We start from the raw sequence: 15584 nt of genomic DNA, 5'->3' as shown, positions 1-15584 counted from the left end.
GCAGGATTGGTTCCGCTGGTGCTGCCGTCGGAGTGGGCGGAGCCAGCTGGGCGCCCGGGGTGCCCAGTCCCATCCTGGAGCGGCTGCAGACGGAGCGCACCTCGCGGCTGACCGGCGCGTCCTAGGGGCGCTGCGTCGGGCAGAGCTGCTGGGGGGCTGCTCCTCCCAGGCTCTGGGCTCTGGCCCGATCTCCGCGCTCTCTGCTCCGCGTATCCTCGCTACTGTCTCCTTAGAGGCAACTTCTAGCGAGCCCCCAGCTCCATTTCACCCCACACTGCCCCCACCCCGTCCCATTCCTCGGCCGTCCGGCCGTCTCTCGCGCCCTCTGGTCCCCGGAGCACCGCGGCCATGGGCATCCGAGGGATGCTTCGAGCTGCCGTGCTCCTGCTGCTCATCAGGACCTGGCTTGCGGAGAGCAACGACCCCAGTTCTACCCCGAAATTCCACTTTGAGCTCTCCTCCACTGTGCCCGAAGTCGTCCTGAACCTCTTCAACTGGTAAGCGGGTGCCCTCAGGCTGGGCATGAAGGCGACAGGGGCGGGCGGGTGGCCTCGGACCTCTTGGACGGAGCGGGCTGGGGGAAACTTGGACCCGGGTTTGCGAACCCTGGCCCCTGGGCCCTGCCTGGAGGAGGGTGGGGTAGGAGTGAGGGTAGCCGGACTTAGAGCCCTGTGCTTCAGCCCACCTGTTACTGCTGCACGTGACGGAGCCCGGTGTTGTGCCCAAACTGCAGCCCCACGGGTAGCGGGGAGGATGCCCTCACCCCAGGGTCTGCCATCCATCCTCAGGTATTAAGGCCCTGGGCAGCTAAGGCCCTGGGCAGCTTTTCCCAGTTACGTCCTTCGGCACCTGTGGGATTGTGGGGGGGAGGGTGTACAAGGTGATGAGCAATTCTCAAAACATAGACAGTAGAGACACCTGTTTAAGTCCGGATTTTAGTCTGTTCCCTGAGGCATGCATGTATATTTGTGCATGTGTGTGTTGAGCAGTGAGGGACCTTTTCTGATGCCGCAGATGGAAATTATGAACTCAACTCTATCGGAGCCCAGACAGTGATAGGTGACTGTGTTACTGTGTGACTGTTTAACCGTGTGGCCTGAGATGGATGTGCTTTTGCACTTACTCCTGTAAAAACATTTGAAGATTCATGGTTCTTTTCTGTGTTTGATTTCAAGTTTGTTTGGGTCTACAAATATCTGAGGAGATGTTAGTCAGTCAGCCTTACATATATATCACACACAGACGCTGAGCGCTGGCACATGGGTAATGTGTGGTCCTAAACAGGCGGGAATGATTCATGTGCACGCTTTGGAATGATGCAAAATGAAATTTTGTCACTAAAGATTATTGGGAATATTTTTTAATGGCAAACCAGAAATGAACATGTATTCAGAAAAGGGGGGGGGGGTGGTAGTTGGACAAGGTTCCAGCAAACAGCTCTGCAATGGCCTCAACCCAACATGCCAGACTGTGCTAGTGAACACACACACACACACACACACACACACACTGAGATTGCAGGGGCTGAAGTTCCCTGGTCATTGCGTCAAAGATCCTAGGAGTCATAGTGATGCCCAGAGCCTGTTCTCATTCACAAGCCCCTTTGGGGGAGAAGAGCTCCGCGGAAGGTCTAGGTGAATGGGGTGAGCACGTCAGAGACTTCTGGAAAGGCCAGATCTCTGCAGGGCTGAGCTGAGTCCATTTACATGTGCTCACCCAAGACACGTCTAGGCTGGAAGCACATGCTTAGCCAGAGAGATGCCTGCTCCCAGAATACATGTCTTTTTGAAGACAGTCCTGAGCCCCAAGAATCTGAAATGGTTTGGTTGGGCAACGGTCATAAATCTCTGCTATGTGAACAAGGCTTTCTCTCTGCGTCATATGCCAAGTCTTAAAAACAGAGATGTACAAAACCAAGGGCATGGCAACAAAATGCCCAGCCCCAACCCAGATCGGGGAAATGTGACTGAGCTGGAGAACATAGACTGGTTGGCTCAGCTCAGGAGGGCACTGAAAGTGAAAAATGACCTTTCCTGGGGCAATCAGGTGCCCCTGGAAGGAGGAGTCCCACCAACCCGGAAAGCTCCTTCCAGGCTGATGGCAAGGTGAGGCTCCTCAGGGAGTTGACGTAATGCATTTATCTGAGGGCTTATACCTGTCCCCTCTCTCCCCTCTCCACTTCCCCTACAGTTTCCCCTCCTCCCCACCCCCAATCCTGCCTGGTAACAAGGATCCAGTCTTTGTGCCCCACCCTGTGGATAAAGGCTGGGGATGGGAAGGGAGAAAAAGGAGTCTGCGTCACTGCTGCGCTTCTGGCTGACTCACTGTAGGGAGGGAGGGGAGCCGGGAGGGATGCATACATGTATGACTGTACGTGTCTGCGTGTGTGCGGGAGAAGCGACGGCCCTGGCAAGTTGACGTCTGAGGTGCTCTTTGTTGTTTGTTCTCTGAGAAGCAATGTGGCGTTTACTGATGACCAGCATTTATTGATGACTTCTCTGTTTCAGCAAAAATTGTGCAAATGAAGCTGTGGTTCACAAGATTTTGGACAGGGTGCTGTCGAGATATGATGCCCGTCTGAGACCAAATTTTGGAGGTAAGACATATCCAGACACTAGAGGCCTTTGTGTTAGGTGGAATACAGCTGAGACACAACAAGCTAGCCCCACCCAGTAAACTAACCAGTGACTCTCCGCTAGGCTCAACACTTCTGCCTCTCCAGACCCTGCCTTCCTGACCCTGCTCAGACCTGAAGTGGAGCACTCTTAGACTCCCAACCCCCAGGCCTTTTGCTCTGCCCCTGGAATTTCTCCCACTTCTCTGCCTTGTTATGCAAGGGGCCTTCTGCCTTCTTCATACTTTCTTACAATCCCCTCCACCAGCCTGAAGTGTGCGCCCTGGTTTGGCTGGAGAAGTGCAAACCACAGAAATGGGTGTGCAAAACAAAACACACCGTGCTTCTCAGGCTAGAGTTTTCTGCCTCATCTATAGGGAGGGCACATGTTCTTCTTCTTGAGCACACATTCTTTGCTCCCAGACACTCATCCCATTCAGCTAATTCAAAACTAAGAGCATGGTCTTCTCTGTCTAGTTTATTTCACCCATCCAGGTCCCAGGCACTTCTGCCTCTGCTCCCCCTCCCCAAGCCTTCAACTCCCTCCAAGTTAAGTCCATTCAATGCATTGTAGTCAGCGTGATCTTTATAAATCCAGCCTGACCACCTCAGGAACTTTTGATGGCTTTATTTAAGTGCAAAATAAAATCCAAGCTCCTTAGCGTAACACTCAGATCTCAAGCACAGAGATGAGAAATGGGAAGAAAACTGAAGCACAAACCTCCAGGGAGCCAATACATCAGTTTCTCCATATATTTCTGCCTAGCCTCCCCTCTTGGAAAGGGTGGCTGGCTTCAATCACACAGCTTTAAGAGACAGGCAACCTGCCCAGACCTCACAGAACAGGGGACATCAAGGAAACCTAGACCAAGGACAGACAAAAGAAAGAGTGCATTAAGTAGAGGTTAGTCACATTTCAGCTCAAAGGAAACAGAGGAAGAGCTAAAAAGCAGAGTGTCTAAGCCAGAGAAAGTACACTACTTCCTGCAGGTTGTAGAACTCGACACCCACTCTAAAGGGTTAATGAATGTTAATGGTTCACATTTGTACATATGAATAGAGGTCTTCTGAATACACAATGCTTCCACCCCGAAGGGCACACAGCTGTGAGGACTTACCATTGTGGTAGACCAGTGGAGGCACTGTGATTTGCCCAGGAAGCAGCCTTGAAAACCAGGGTGGTCACCCTGGGCCTTAAGCTTTGTTGGCGGGACATTTGACTGGTGTCCCCTTTGCTGTATTGTTCCCTCTGAGTATGAGGGCAGAAGGCGCAGCCCCAGGACCCAAGGTGAGTGTGCACTGAGGACTGGGAAGCTGGAGTGGAGAGGGTAGAAGGCAGGTTCTTTCAATATGGGAATTCAGGTGTTAGGGTACAGCCAGCATTCCATTGCATGACCACAGTTTTCAATCATTTGTACCAAGCACTGGTGCGTGTCAAGGGAGTAGCTACTACATTTTCTCTTTTTCCCCTATCTCATGTTTCTCAGCAAAGTCTGACCAACAGCCATTTAAGTACACCAAGCACGTTCTCCCCACTGTTTCAGGTTGTCATCTCTATCAGCATCCAGGGCCAGGGGAGGGAACAGGGGCAAGTACCAATCTCTGGGTATTGTCAGGTGTGTGTGGTCCACAATATCTCCAAGGCGCCTCACTAGTATCTTTTGAGCTAACTCAGATTTGTTTACACCTGATGCCTAACCTCTCGGGTTACACTAAGCTTTATGGGCATGCAGACCTGAAGCATATGAGAAAAGATGGGTCCCTGATCTGGCCAAACAGTAAGTGAAGGTGGGAGGGCAAGGACAATGCAGGACTTTTTAGCATTTAGACAGGAGAGGCACTACAGGGCCTAAGTCTGGGGCTGTTGTATGGGGTGGGGGTTGGGGCAATCAGTGGGACAGCTGGGCCAGGGGGTTCTGGATTGGGGGAACCCAGGACTCCCTGTAAGGCCTCCCACTAGACACAGAGTCAAATTCCCCTCTGTGTCTGAGGTGAAGTAGAGTTTCAGGGCTTCACACACATACACACACAGGCACACACACACCCACATGCAGAAGCCTCACCTAACTGTGGTCAGGTTCAAATGGGAGCTTTATTTCTTCCTTGAGAAGAGGAGGAAGATGAAGAAGAGGAGGAGGATCCAGGGAAAGTTAACAAAGCTGCTTCTTTCTAGTCAAGAAAAGTGGGACTCCACATTGTTGCAAAAGGCAGGTCCCTGAGGACTTCCTGCACCTGGCATGACACAGGTGTGGAGTGAAGGAATGAATGGGACATCTTCATCATTCCTTCATTTATCTGTTCTTCTGCTGGTACTCTGATGGATACTAGGGAGGAAGAGGAATTGGGGCAGCAAAATTTCCAAGAGGGAGGGAAGTGGTTACCCCCTCCCTGCCTTCCTGAGCCCCATCAGGAGGGACAGTGATGGGATATGGAGCTGAGGCCATGACTTCAGAGATAGCATTTAGACACTTTATCTGGAAGCTTCTTGCTCCCCTCCCTTATCTTTTCAGGGATGTGGGGTACATTAGCTAAGTTCTCATTCTGACCACCATTAGCACGTAAGGTGTCCCCTCTAGGCGGGTAAATTAGAAAAAGTTCTCAGGTCCCCTTCCTCCAGGCTTCATCCCTGGGCCAGGATTCATGGCTGCATTTCAGCTCCTACTTGTCCCTTGCACTGGGAGCCCTTGGACAGGGCTGTGCTCTGGCCCTTTAGGGTTTGGGTCCCCAGGATTCCTCTGTAGTGGATGGAGTGGCCTGAGTGGCAAAGAATGGTCTAGGAAGAGAAGTCTGACACTAGAGTGAGGTGGGGGGGACATGGCTGCTTGGCCTCTCTGGAGCTTGTTCCCTGCCTAACACAGCTTTCATCCTCTAAAGGCATGTGGGAAGCCTGAAAGGCTGCAATAAACAACTGTGGTTCTAGAAACCCTTGTCACTACATAGCACTTCGCTGGGGATCATTCACAATTGCACTGAATGCTGGAGACTGGGCTATGCCCTCACACAAAGGCCCATTTACTTCTCAGCTTCCATTTGTATGCTGATTCCCAATAGCACTCTGCTTTTTGAAGCATTGGGATAGGAATAACACGTTTCCTTCTTTGCAGCTCAGCTTCTGGGCAATCAGCTTGCAGTGATGGCAGCAGCTGAAATGCAAGTGTCATGCGTGTTTTCATAGCAGCAGTGTGATGTAACACACATAGAATAATGACTTCGCTGTGAGGCTTGGTGGAGGCAGCTTTGAGCCAATGAGGAAACAATAAAAATGTATTTTTCCACTGTACCCTATAGTTTACTACATATTTTCACATCCATGATCACATTTGAATGGGCAGTTATAACACCCAGGCCTGAAAAAGAAAATCAGGGGGCAGAAACACACTCAAACACAGACTCACACATTTAGTCACACTCACACTCACTCATACACAAACGCTCTCATACATGAACACACCCACGAATTCACTCACACACATACTTAACATAGATTCATATGAACATGCTTACACATTCACTTTTGCTCACACATTTATACACACATGAACATGCTAGCACATTCACATACACGCATGAACATGTTCACACATCCACTCACACACAAACATGCTCACATACGCAAACACACTCACACACAAACACATGCACACACACACGTACTTCCATGTTAACATGCTCATTCATTTGCACACATAAATAACTCACATACATTCCCTCACACACACAAAAATACTCACACATAACCTGATACGCACACACTCACACATGCACATTAACATACTTGCACACAAACAGGCTCGTGTGTTCACTTATGCACAAGCATGCTCATACACATGAATATGCTCACTCACACAAATATGTCCACATATTTACCAACTCACACAAACATGCTCACACATGAACACACATTAACACACATAGACATCCACATTCACACTCTCACACATTACCATGCTCACACATTCACTCATACTTGCACAGTGACATGCAAACACACATGAATATGCTCATGGATTCACTTGCATATCAGTATGGTCACACATTCACTCATACACAAAGACACATACATTCACACATTCAGGCACACACAAACACACTCACATATACTCACATTCAATCTCACTCACATGGACATGCTCACAGATTCAGTCAAGATCATGAACATGCTTAGATACACTCACACTTATACACTCAAATGTATGATGAGTATGAGTATATAAGTGTGATCACTTATCACACTTACCACTTGTAAATGAACAAGGTTGCACACACAGACACATTCACATATTGACATGCTCATACATTCACTCACACACAAACATGCTCACATACATGAAAACACACACAAATTCACTCACACACATGAACATACTCACACATTAACGTGCTCATATCCAAACACACTCAGAAATGCACTCACACATAGAGACAAGCTCACAAATACACAGATGCTCACACAGTCACTTGCACATGAACACATTCATACATATAGTTCCACACACCAACATGCCTATATGGTTGCATGTGGTTACACACTTACTCACATGCAATGTATGCAAGCACACAAACATGTTCGTATATTCACTCACATATGAACACACAAATTCACTCATATACACAGACATGCTCACAAACACACATTCATACACATAGGTAAGCTTACAAATACACCCATCCTCAAACATTCCCTTGCACATTAACAAGCTCACATACATTCACAAATAGTCACACATTCACTCACACATAAACATATTCACTTGCACGTTAACACACTCATACATTTACTCCCACACAACATACCTACACATACACACGGTCACACATTTACTCCCACACAACACACTCGAGCACACAAACTTGCTCATGCATTCTCTCACACACGGATATGCTCACATACACTCATGTACACACTGATACATCTACCTGCACATGAACACACTCACAGATTTACTCATACATGTGAACATGCTCACATACCCTCATGCACATAGCTCATACATTCATTCACACAGACACGCCTTCACTCACACATGGACACACTCACATGCAGTAACACAAATGTACACACCACAAATCTTAGGTCGTATATTTTGGGCTCATTGCTCTTGAGTTCTTATCAGGAAAACATTTAGGAAACGAGTGCTTCATCCCCTTATTTTCTCTTTATTTTACCCATGAGGAAACTAAGGCTAAGAGAGGTTAGGTAACTTATTCAAGGTCACACAGCTAGTAAGTGTCAAAATGAGGTTCAAACCCAGGCCGTCTGGCCCCTGAGTCCGTGCTCTTATCCTTTTTCCTACCCTGCATATAATAGTGTCTTCCTGTATTACAGGTGCCCCTGTGCCTGTGGGAGTATCTATTTATGTCTCCAGTATTGAAGAAATCTCAGAAATGACTATGGTAAGTGTGTCAGCTCCAGCCATGGGGCTGGAGACAGGGGACATGGGAAAAGGAGCAGGGTCATAAGCCAACTCCAGTTGTTCTGACCTGCAACAGAGCCCACATGGAAGAACACGGTAGGTTTTGGAAACTACAGCCACCTGGAATAAATAAATAAATAAATCCAGATGGATTATAGACCTCAAAGTGAAGGGCTTATGAAGCTTTTAAAAGATAATATAGGATACTGTCTTTGTGTCTTTGTTGTCGGTAAGGACTTCTTTAAAAAGACACAGAAAACACAAACCATAAAAACAAATACTTGAAACTACAACTATATTAAAATTCTGTTTATCTAAACAATTCTGGAACTTATTTTTTGCAAAACAAACAAACAAAACCAGCATAAAAGTGTGAAAGGATAACTCAGAGTGGACTAAGATATTTGCGTCACAAAGGACTGATGTTGAAGATATCCATAATTCCTGTGAATTAAGAAGAAGAATATTTTAAAAACCAATAGAAAAATGATCAGAAAATTTGAACTGTAACTTCACTTTTGTGAAGAAGATCAAGGGGGCCGGCCCGGTGGTGCAGTGGTTAAGTTCACACGTTCCGCTTCTCAGCGGCCCGGGGTTCGCCAGTTTGGATCCCAGGTGCGGACGTGGCAATGCTTAGCACGCCATGCTCTGGCAGGCGTCCCACGTATAAAGTAGAGGAAGATGAGCATGGATGTTAGCTCAGGGCCAGTCTTCCTCAGCAAAAAGAGGAGGATGGGCAGCAGATAGCTCAGGGCTAATCTTCCTCAAAAAAAAAAAAGAAAAGAAAAGAAAAGAAAACCAAGTAGCAGATAAGCATATGAAAAGATGTTTGACTTTATTATTAATCAGTGAAATGCAAAATAAGACCACAATGAGAACCCATTACATACCCACCAAACTGGCAAAAATCAAAAGTCGGATAATACCATTGTTGGCAAGGCAGGAGCATTGGAAACACTCATCTGCTTTTGCAGGGGGGAGCGTGTAAACTGAAACTTTCGCTTTGTAGTTTTTGTTTCATTGTGATTTTGGTATGTAGGGTGTGTTCACACAATAATAAACATAGTATATTCATATAAGGGAATATTATCCAGCAATGCAAACATATTTAATTACACATGAATCTCACAAATACGTTAAGTGAAAGAAGAAAATTATGAATACATACAGTAGGATTCCATTCAGAAAAAAATTTTTAAATAGATCCAACTAACTAATATGTTCCCTAGAAATACATACATAGACAATTAAACTCTAATAAAAAGCAAGGGAATTATTATCATTAAAATCTAATCTAATGGTTACTGCTGGGAAGTGTGAGAAATATGTTCTAGAGGGAGACATTAAAGCTTGAAAGTTATTGGTAATATTCTATTTCTTAACCTGGATTTTAATTACGTGAGGTTCATTTTGTTATTCTTAACATTTAACATTCTTACATATGTTTCATTACTCATCTATGTCTATGATGTATTTCGTACACCTGCATACACATACACACTCTGAGCAAGGAGAGGTGGACAACCTCACTTACAACTGGGATTTACTTTTCTCTTCCCAGGACTATACAATCACGATGATTTTTCATCAGACCTGGAAAGATCCACGCTTAGCATACTATGAGACCAACCTGACCCTGACCCTGGACTATCGGATGCTTGAGAAGTTGTGGGTCCCCGACTGCTACTTTCTAAATAGCAAGGATGCTTTCGTGCATGACGTGACTGTGGAAAATCGCATGTTTCACCTTCACCCAGATGGAACGGTGCGGTATGGCATCCGGTGAGTTTGCCCAGGGGCCTGGGGACCATCCCAGCAGGCTTCCTTCTTCCTATTGAGTATTCCAGGAATGCACTCTAAGGGACACACAGAGGAGCCCATTGCTTTCCAAATCTGTCTTGCACTGCCCCCTCACTCATCCTATCCAGTAGCTAAAGTGGAACCTTCAGAGTCCCACAGCCATCTTTGGCTATCCTGTCCCCACACCTTGGCTTCTGCTGCTGCTTCTGTGTGGAATGGCCCTTCTCCCCTTTCTAGGAGTCTAAACCTTGCCCATCCTTCAATCCCTAACTCAAATACCCCCTTTGTCAAGAAATTCTCCTTTATTCTCTCAACTAGAAGAGCGCTCCCTCCACCTTAGCATTATACATTTTCTTATTTATCTTTATGTCTTTTCCCTCCTGTCCAGTGAGGGAGAGAGACAGATGAATGCTGAAGCCCATGCAGTGAGGGAGGGGGACCAATCTCTGCCATTGGTCATATTTGCATAATGCAGGGGGCCTGAGGACGTGCAGTATGTGTCTGTTGTCTATGGCTCTGTACACACAGAATGTGTGCATACTAGAACTCCTCACTGGTCTATTTATAGCATAGCAGACAGTCACCAAGGCTTTCCTCACAGTGTCGTTTCTTACAAACCATCTCTGAAGACAAGCACGAGAGATAAACTTAGCTCAGAAAATTGCTCCAAGAGGTAGCTGCCAGTGTCCAGCTCTATCTCTGGATCTCTTCTTCTCTGGGGTGCTCCTGCTCTGTCCCTTTGTTTCCCTTTTCTTTCCCTATCCACTTTCCCATGGTCCAAGGCGCTGGAGTCAGAGAACAACAAAGCTTGCAAGGAACAGGTTACTAGTCACACTTGTTTCATTAAAAGGGTCCTCAGCTGATTAATGCTGGATGGAAGATTCATAGAAGGGAGAAAAAGACACACACACACTCTCTCTCTCTCTACCTGCTGTACAAAATGGAAATCGCTTCAAGGGTTGAAAGAGACTAGGCCTGGGTTAGCAGCTGGGAAGGGCAGGATAAGGGATGGGACAGAGCCTCCCAGCTGGAGCTGCATAGAGCTTTTGTAATTATTCTTCTTTCACACTGGTCATTTCTCCCACTTCCCCAGCTCCTCCAAGACCCCTCCCCAGATTCCTCTCACAGACCCACCACATGGCAACTTGAAGCCCCTGCCCAACACTCCATGGTCCACCTCAGATATGTTAATCCCTCCAACCTATTTACACCCACTGGTGTTTGCTAGGCCCCAGTACCCTCATAGGAAGATATGCAGATGAGAGCACTGTGAGAGCAGCTGCCATGGCCAAAGATGGGCCTGGGCCCCTACACACGTCTGTACCTGCGCATCGCATATGGGCACCCGTACCGAATCTGGAGTTTCAGCTGCTTCAGTGTAGCACAGATTCCTCTTGATGGTCTTGCTGCTTCTTCAGCATGAAAGTCCCTTTTCTATCTCTGCATTCAATTTCCTCAAGGGCCCTTCCTGTTCTGACACCCTGAGGTTTCCTGACATGTCATACATCTCTTCTCTACTTAAGTCTTGCCACATTACTAGGTTTCTTTGTCACATACAAATTTCCTCTCTCCTCTCCACACAACTCCAACTCATCTTTCCTCTAGGAAGGAAGGAAGGAAAGGGAGAGGAGAAAGAAAGAAGAAAAGGAGAGAGGGAAAGAGGACTCAGCTCTAGTGTAGGCAGTATGGGAAGGTGGGTCAGTCCTTGGGGTACCTCACACCTCCCCACCCCTGCAGTTTTCTCAGGAAGGGTAGCTTGCCTGGGCTTGACTGGCTTTTCCCTTCCTTTTGCTTTTCCTTTGCAGACTCACCACCACAGCAGCTTGTTCCCTGAATCTACAAAAATTCCCTCTGGACAAGCAGACCTGCAAGCTTGAGGTGGAGAGCTGTACGTATGTCTCCTGTGGCTCCTTCTTCCCGACTTGGGGTTGTGGCCATCAGGAAACCAAAAGCAGACTTGACATTGAGAGGGATGGCATATCTGCCCTACTTCTTCCCTCTCCCCTTTCTCTCTCTCCTGGATAATAGGTAGACAGACAAACAGGTATATACATGGCATCTGGGATAAGGTGGCCTTTAGGATGCAAATAGTCCCATAGGGAAATCATACCTTGCTATTGGGAAATTGTGCACAAGCTAGTGGGTAGGAGCACATCTCTTTGCTGTGCTTTCCTTCCTGGCTGAGAAACTCTAAACTGAGAGCTCTCTTTCTGAGTACTCCCTCCCCCATGCTCAGGCTCAGCAAAACACAAAGTAACCCCAAAAAGTACAGGTTCCAACCATCCTTTGGTTTCCACAGCCTGCTCTGGTGTGAAATCTGCCTCTGCCTGCCTTCTGAGATTGACTGACTCTGTTTTTCTCTCCCTCCCAGATGGCTACACGGTTGAAGACATTGTATTATACTGGGAAGGCAATGGGAATGCCATCCAGGGGACTGAGAAGCTGCAGATCCCTCAGTTCAGCTTCCTGGGGAAGACAATGACTAGCAAAGAGGTGTTTTTCTTCACAGGTGGGTCTGACCCCTTCCTTCTCTCCTGTCTCTTGTCCCCTTTGTACCCTTGTAAACTCCTGGGGACCTCTGACTTTGACCTCTACACTCTGCTGCCTCCTTTCCTATGTCCTTCTGATTCTGGACACCTTCCAAAACCCCCTTCATAAAATTCCAATGGCTTACCCTCTGCAAATGAGGAAACGGGTTTAGAAGCACTTGGCCAAGTTTAACACCCCACAGGTGTAAAGTATTCATGCTCTTGTTGATAAAAACAGGCCTCCTCTCAGGGCCAGTCTCTCACAGCAGTAATACCAGTATGTCTCCTTGCCAGGTTCCTATGTGCGCCTGATACTGAGGTTCCTGGTCCAGAGGAAAGTCACCAGCTATCTTGTGCAGATCTATTGGCCTACCATCCTCACCACTGTTGTCTCTTGGATATCGTTTTGGATGAACTATGAATCCTCTGCAGCGAGGGTGACAGTTGGTAGGTCCTGTCCCCATCCCAGGGAGGAACTTGGGTCATCTTCTCAGAAAAAAATTGAGAGCAAGGGAGGAGTACCTGGAGCAGTTTGTGACTGCACAGGCAAGGAAACAAGATAGAGCCTGCCCAAAAGGCATTTGTACAGGTGCTCTGCCAATACCCAAGAGATAGACCAACATCGGAGACAGGTGTGAAAAAAAACAAAGCTGGGATTTTGGTATGTTGGGCCCAAAGTACTAGAATTCATTATTTGTTAGATATATAAATGAATGGACAAGTCATACATTTAGATCAGAAATATTTTAGGGCTTACAAAACCTTCCAAGGGATGTGATCTCATTTAGTAATGAGGGACTAAAGGAAAGCCTACGTACTGGAAGGTAAAGGGGGGAAGAGCTGTCACAGGGCAAAATAGAGCTTGAGACGTAAACCACTGTGAAACAATGGCTGCAGATTTTGGGCTTTATCTGAAGAGCAATAGGAAGTCACTGAACCAATGCAGCACAGGCTGGGTGTAAAGATAGGGGAAGAGGAGCAAAGAGAGCACTTGAGCAAAGGCCCCAGGCCTAGAGAGCCAAAGGCCTTTGGCTGAGGGCCCTCCCCACCCCAGAGATGGCCATCACTCCCTTCATGTGGGATGTGGGCCCAATAGCTTGCCAAGAACTTCAGTCACCTGAGGAGACTAACTTTGTGCCATGTTGTTTATAGGTCTGACTTCAATGCTCATCCTGAATGCCATCAACTCACATCTGCGGGATAAACTCCCCCAAGTTTCTTGTATCAAGGCTATTGACATCTATATGGTTGTATGCCTCTTCTTCGTGTTCCTGTCCTTGCTGGAATACGTCCACATCAACTATCTTTTCTACAGCCGAAGACCCCGACGCCATCATAGGCGACGCAGGAGAGCCCGAAGAGTCATGGCCCGCTATCACTACCAGGAAATGAAGCGTCAGGTTTGGCTTTTTGACTGACAGTCAATTTCCCTGAGCACCTCTTAAGCCTAAGCTTAGCACTTCACCCTTTCACATTTTTAAGGTCCTCTAATTGTCACATACAACACACACACACACACACACATACACACACATACACACACCAGATAACAAAGAAGTAAAACAATTTATCATCACTCCTTTTTAGGTTGAGTCATTTCCAAGGTCACAAGGCTAATAAGTGGCAGAGCTAGATTTCCCCAGACCTCTGGACTTCAAATCCAGTCCACTTAACATGCTTCCAAGGGCAGGTGATGCAGCCAGAGGGAAGAGGAGCACAGGGAGCTGAAAGGAAGACACAGACACCAGAGAGGTTGGCCTACCCCTCCTTCCTTTGCTCTTCCCACTTCCAAAGCCATGCTGAGGCTTTTGCTGCTGGAAGTACATTAATGTCCAGCAACCACCCTCCTTCACAGGGAGCCAAATCTTAACTACATGAGGAGGCCTTGCCTTCGTCCACCACTCAGTGCCCCAGAGAAAGCAGCTGCCCCAGGGAGATATAGGCTTGGCAGCCACCATGGACTTCCCTTGCATGCTAACAGCCTCTTGCTCCTGTTCCTCAGTACCTTGCACACCAGAGACCCGAGGAAGACATGACTCTCTCAGTGGAAGAGATGAGGAATCACATGAGAAGTGCTGATGAGGAAAACCCCCACCGTCTTCCCTCCCCATCAGTGTTTGTTCATGTAGGATCTGATCCTACCGACTTCAGGAATCTATCTACCGTCTCCTCAAAGGATGACCAGGTTAACATAGAAGATGAAAATGGCTCTCCTCCCTCCAGACCAGAGGAGGCCCACCTGGGAAGCCCAGAAAGCCTTGGGTCTTTGACCTCCCTCTCAGTGCAGGCCCCACTGGCCACCTCAGAAAGCCTCAGCTCACTGTCTTCTCTCTCAGTCCAGGCCTTGGTGGCTACTGGAGAAAGCCTGAGTGATCTCCCCGCCACCTCAGAGCAGCCCCTGCACAGCTATGGCATTCGCTTTAATGGTTTCAAGATTAATGACAGTATTATTCCTACCGAAATCCGCAACCGTGCTGAAGCCCATGGCCGTGCTGAGTCCCGTGACCCAGAAGACCCTGAGGAGAGCTCCAGCTCAGATGAGAACCACAGCCATGGCCCTAGTGGGAGACATCTGCTTGTCCACGGCCGGAGGTATGTGCGAGAAGTACGCTCCAACCTTGATGAGATCCGTACCGTGCCTGATGACATCAAAGTTGAGAGTGGCTGCCTTGACCTCAAGCATGATGTTGGCAGTACCTGGAGCCTTAATGTTGATGATTTCATGGGCTTTGAGCAAGACAAGGACAGTAACTCCGAGTCTGATGACAGTTGCCCCCCGAGTCCTGGGTGCTCCTTCAGTGAAGGGTTCTCCTCCAAGCTCTTTCACCCTGACTATGTCCCTAAGGTAGACAAGTGGTCCCGGATCCTCTTCCCTCTTGCTTTTGTGGTATTCAACATTGTTTACTGGGCATACCATATCATTTAGTCCCGCAGTGCCCCAGAGTGGCAGGGACACTGAGCTCTACTCCTTTCACATTTCCTTTTGTTCTGTTTTGCCTTCTTTATTTTGTTTTATTTTGTCGTTATGTGGGCAGTCAAATCAGTTCTACTTTTCTCTTTATAAACATGAGGTGGGAGTAGTTAGAAAGGATGTGTTTTGGCTAGAAGGAAAGAGATTGAAGGAGGAGTTGGAGGTAAATAGCACATTGATTTTCCTTTTCTGCTAAAAGGCTATCACCTTTTCAAAGACTTCTAACTGCTAAGAAGCATGGGAAATCCCCGGAAATG

General features: G+C 47.5%; 1 protein-coding gene across 1 annotated transcript; it reads left to right on the top strand.

Moving 5' to 3' along the window:
• Nucleotides 1-348: 348 nt before the first annotated feature.
• On the top strand, nucleotides 349-15282 carry GABRQ (gamma-aminobutyric acid type A receptor subunit theta). The gene is made up of 9 exons (XM_046673706.1): nucleotides 349-497; nucleotides 2508-2596; nucleotides 7941-8008; nucleotides 9590-9810; nucleotides 11634-11716; nucleotides 12200-12337; nucleotides 12651-12803; nucleotides 13509-13756; nucleotides 14533-15282. The coding sequence occupies exons 1-9, from the start codon at nucleotides 349-351 to the stop codon at nucleotides 15280-15282; spliced, it is 1899 nt and encodes a 632-aa protein (XP_046529662.1).
• The last annotated feature ends 302 nt before the right edge of the window (nucleotides 15283-15584 follow it).

This window comes from Equus quagga, chromosome 10 (assembly GCF_021613505.1).
Source record: "Equus quagga isolate Etosha38 chromosome 10, UCLA_HA_Equagga_1.0, whole genome shotgun sequence".
NCBI classification, from domain to species: Eukaryota; Metazoa; Chordata; class Mammalia; order Perissodactyla; family Equidae; genus Equus; species Equus quagga.
The sequence above is the reverse complement of the archived record's forward strand: the minus strand, read 5'-3'. Positions and strand labels throughout refer to the sequence as shown.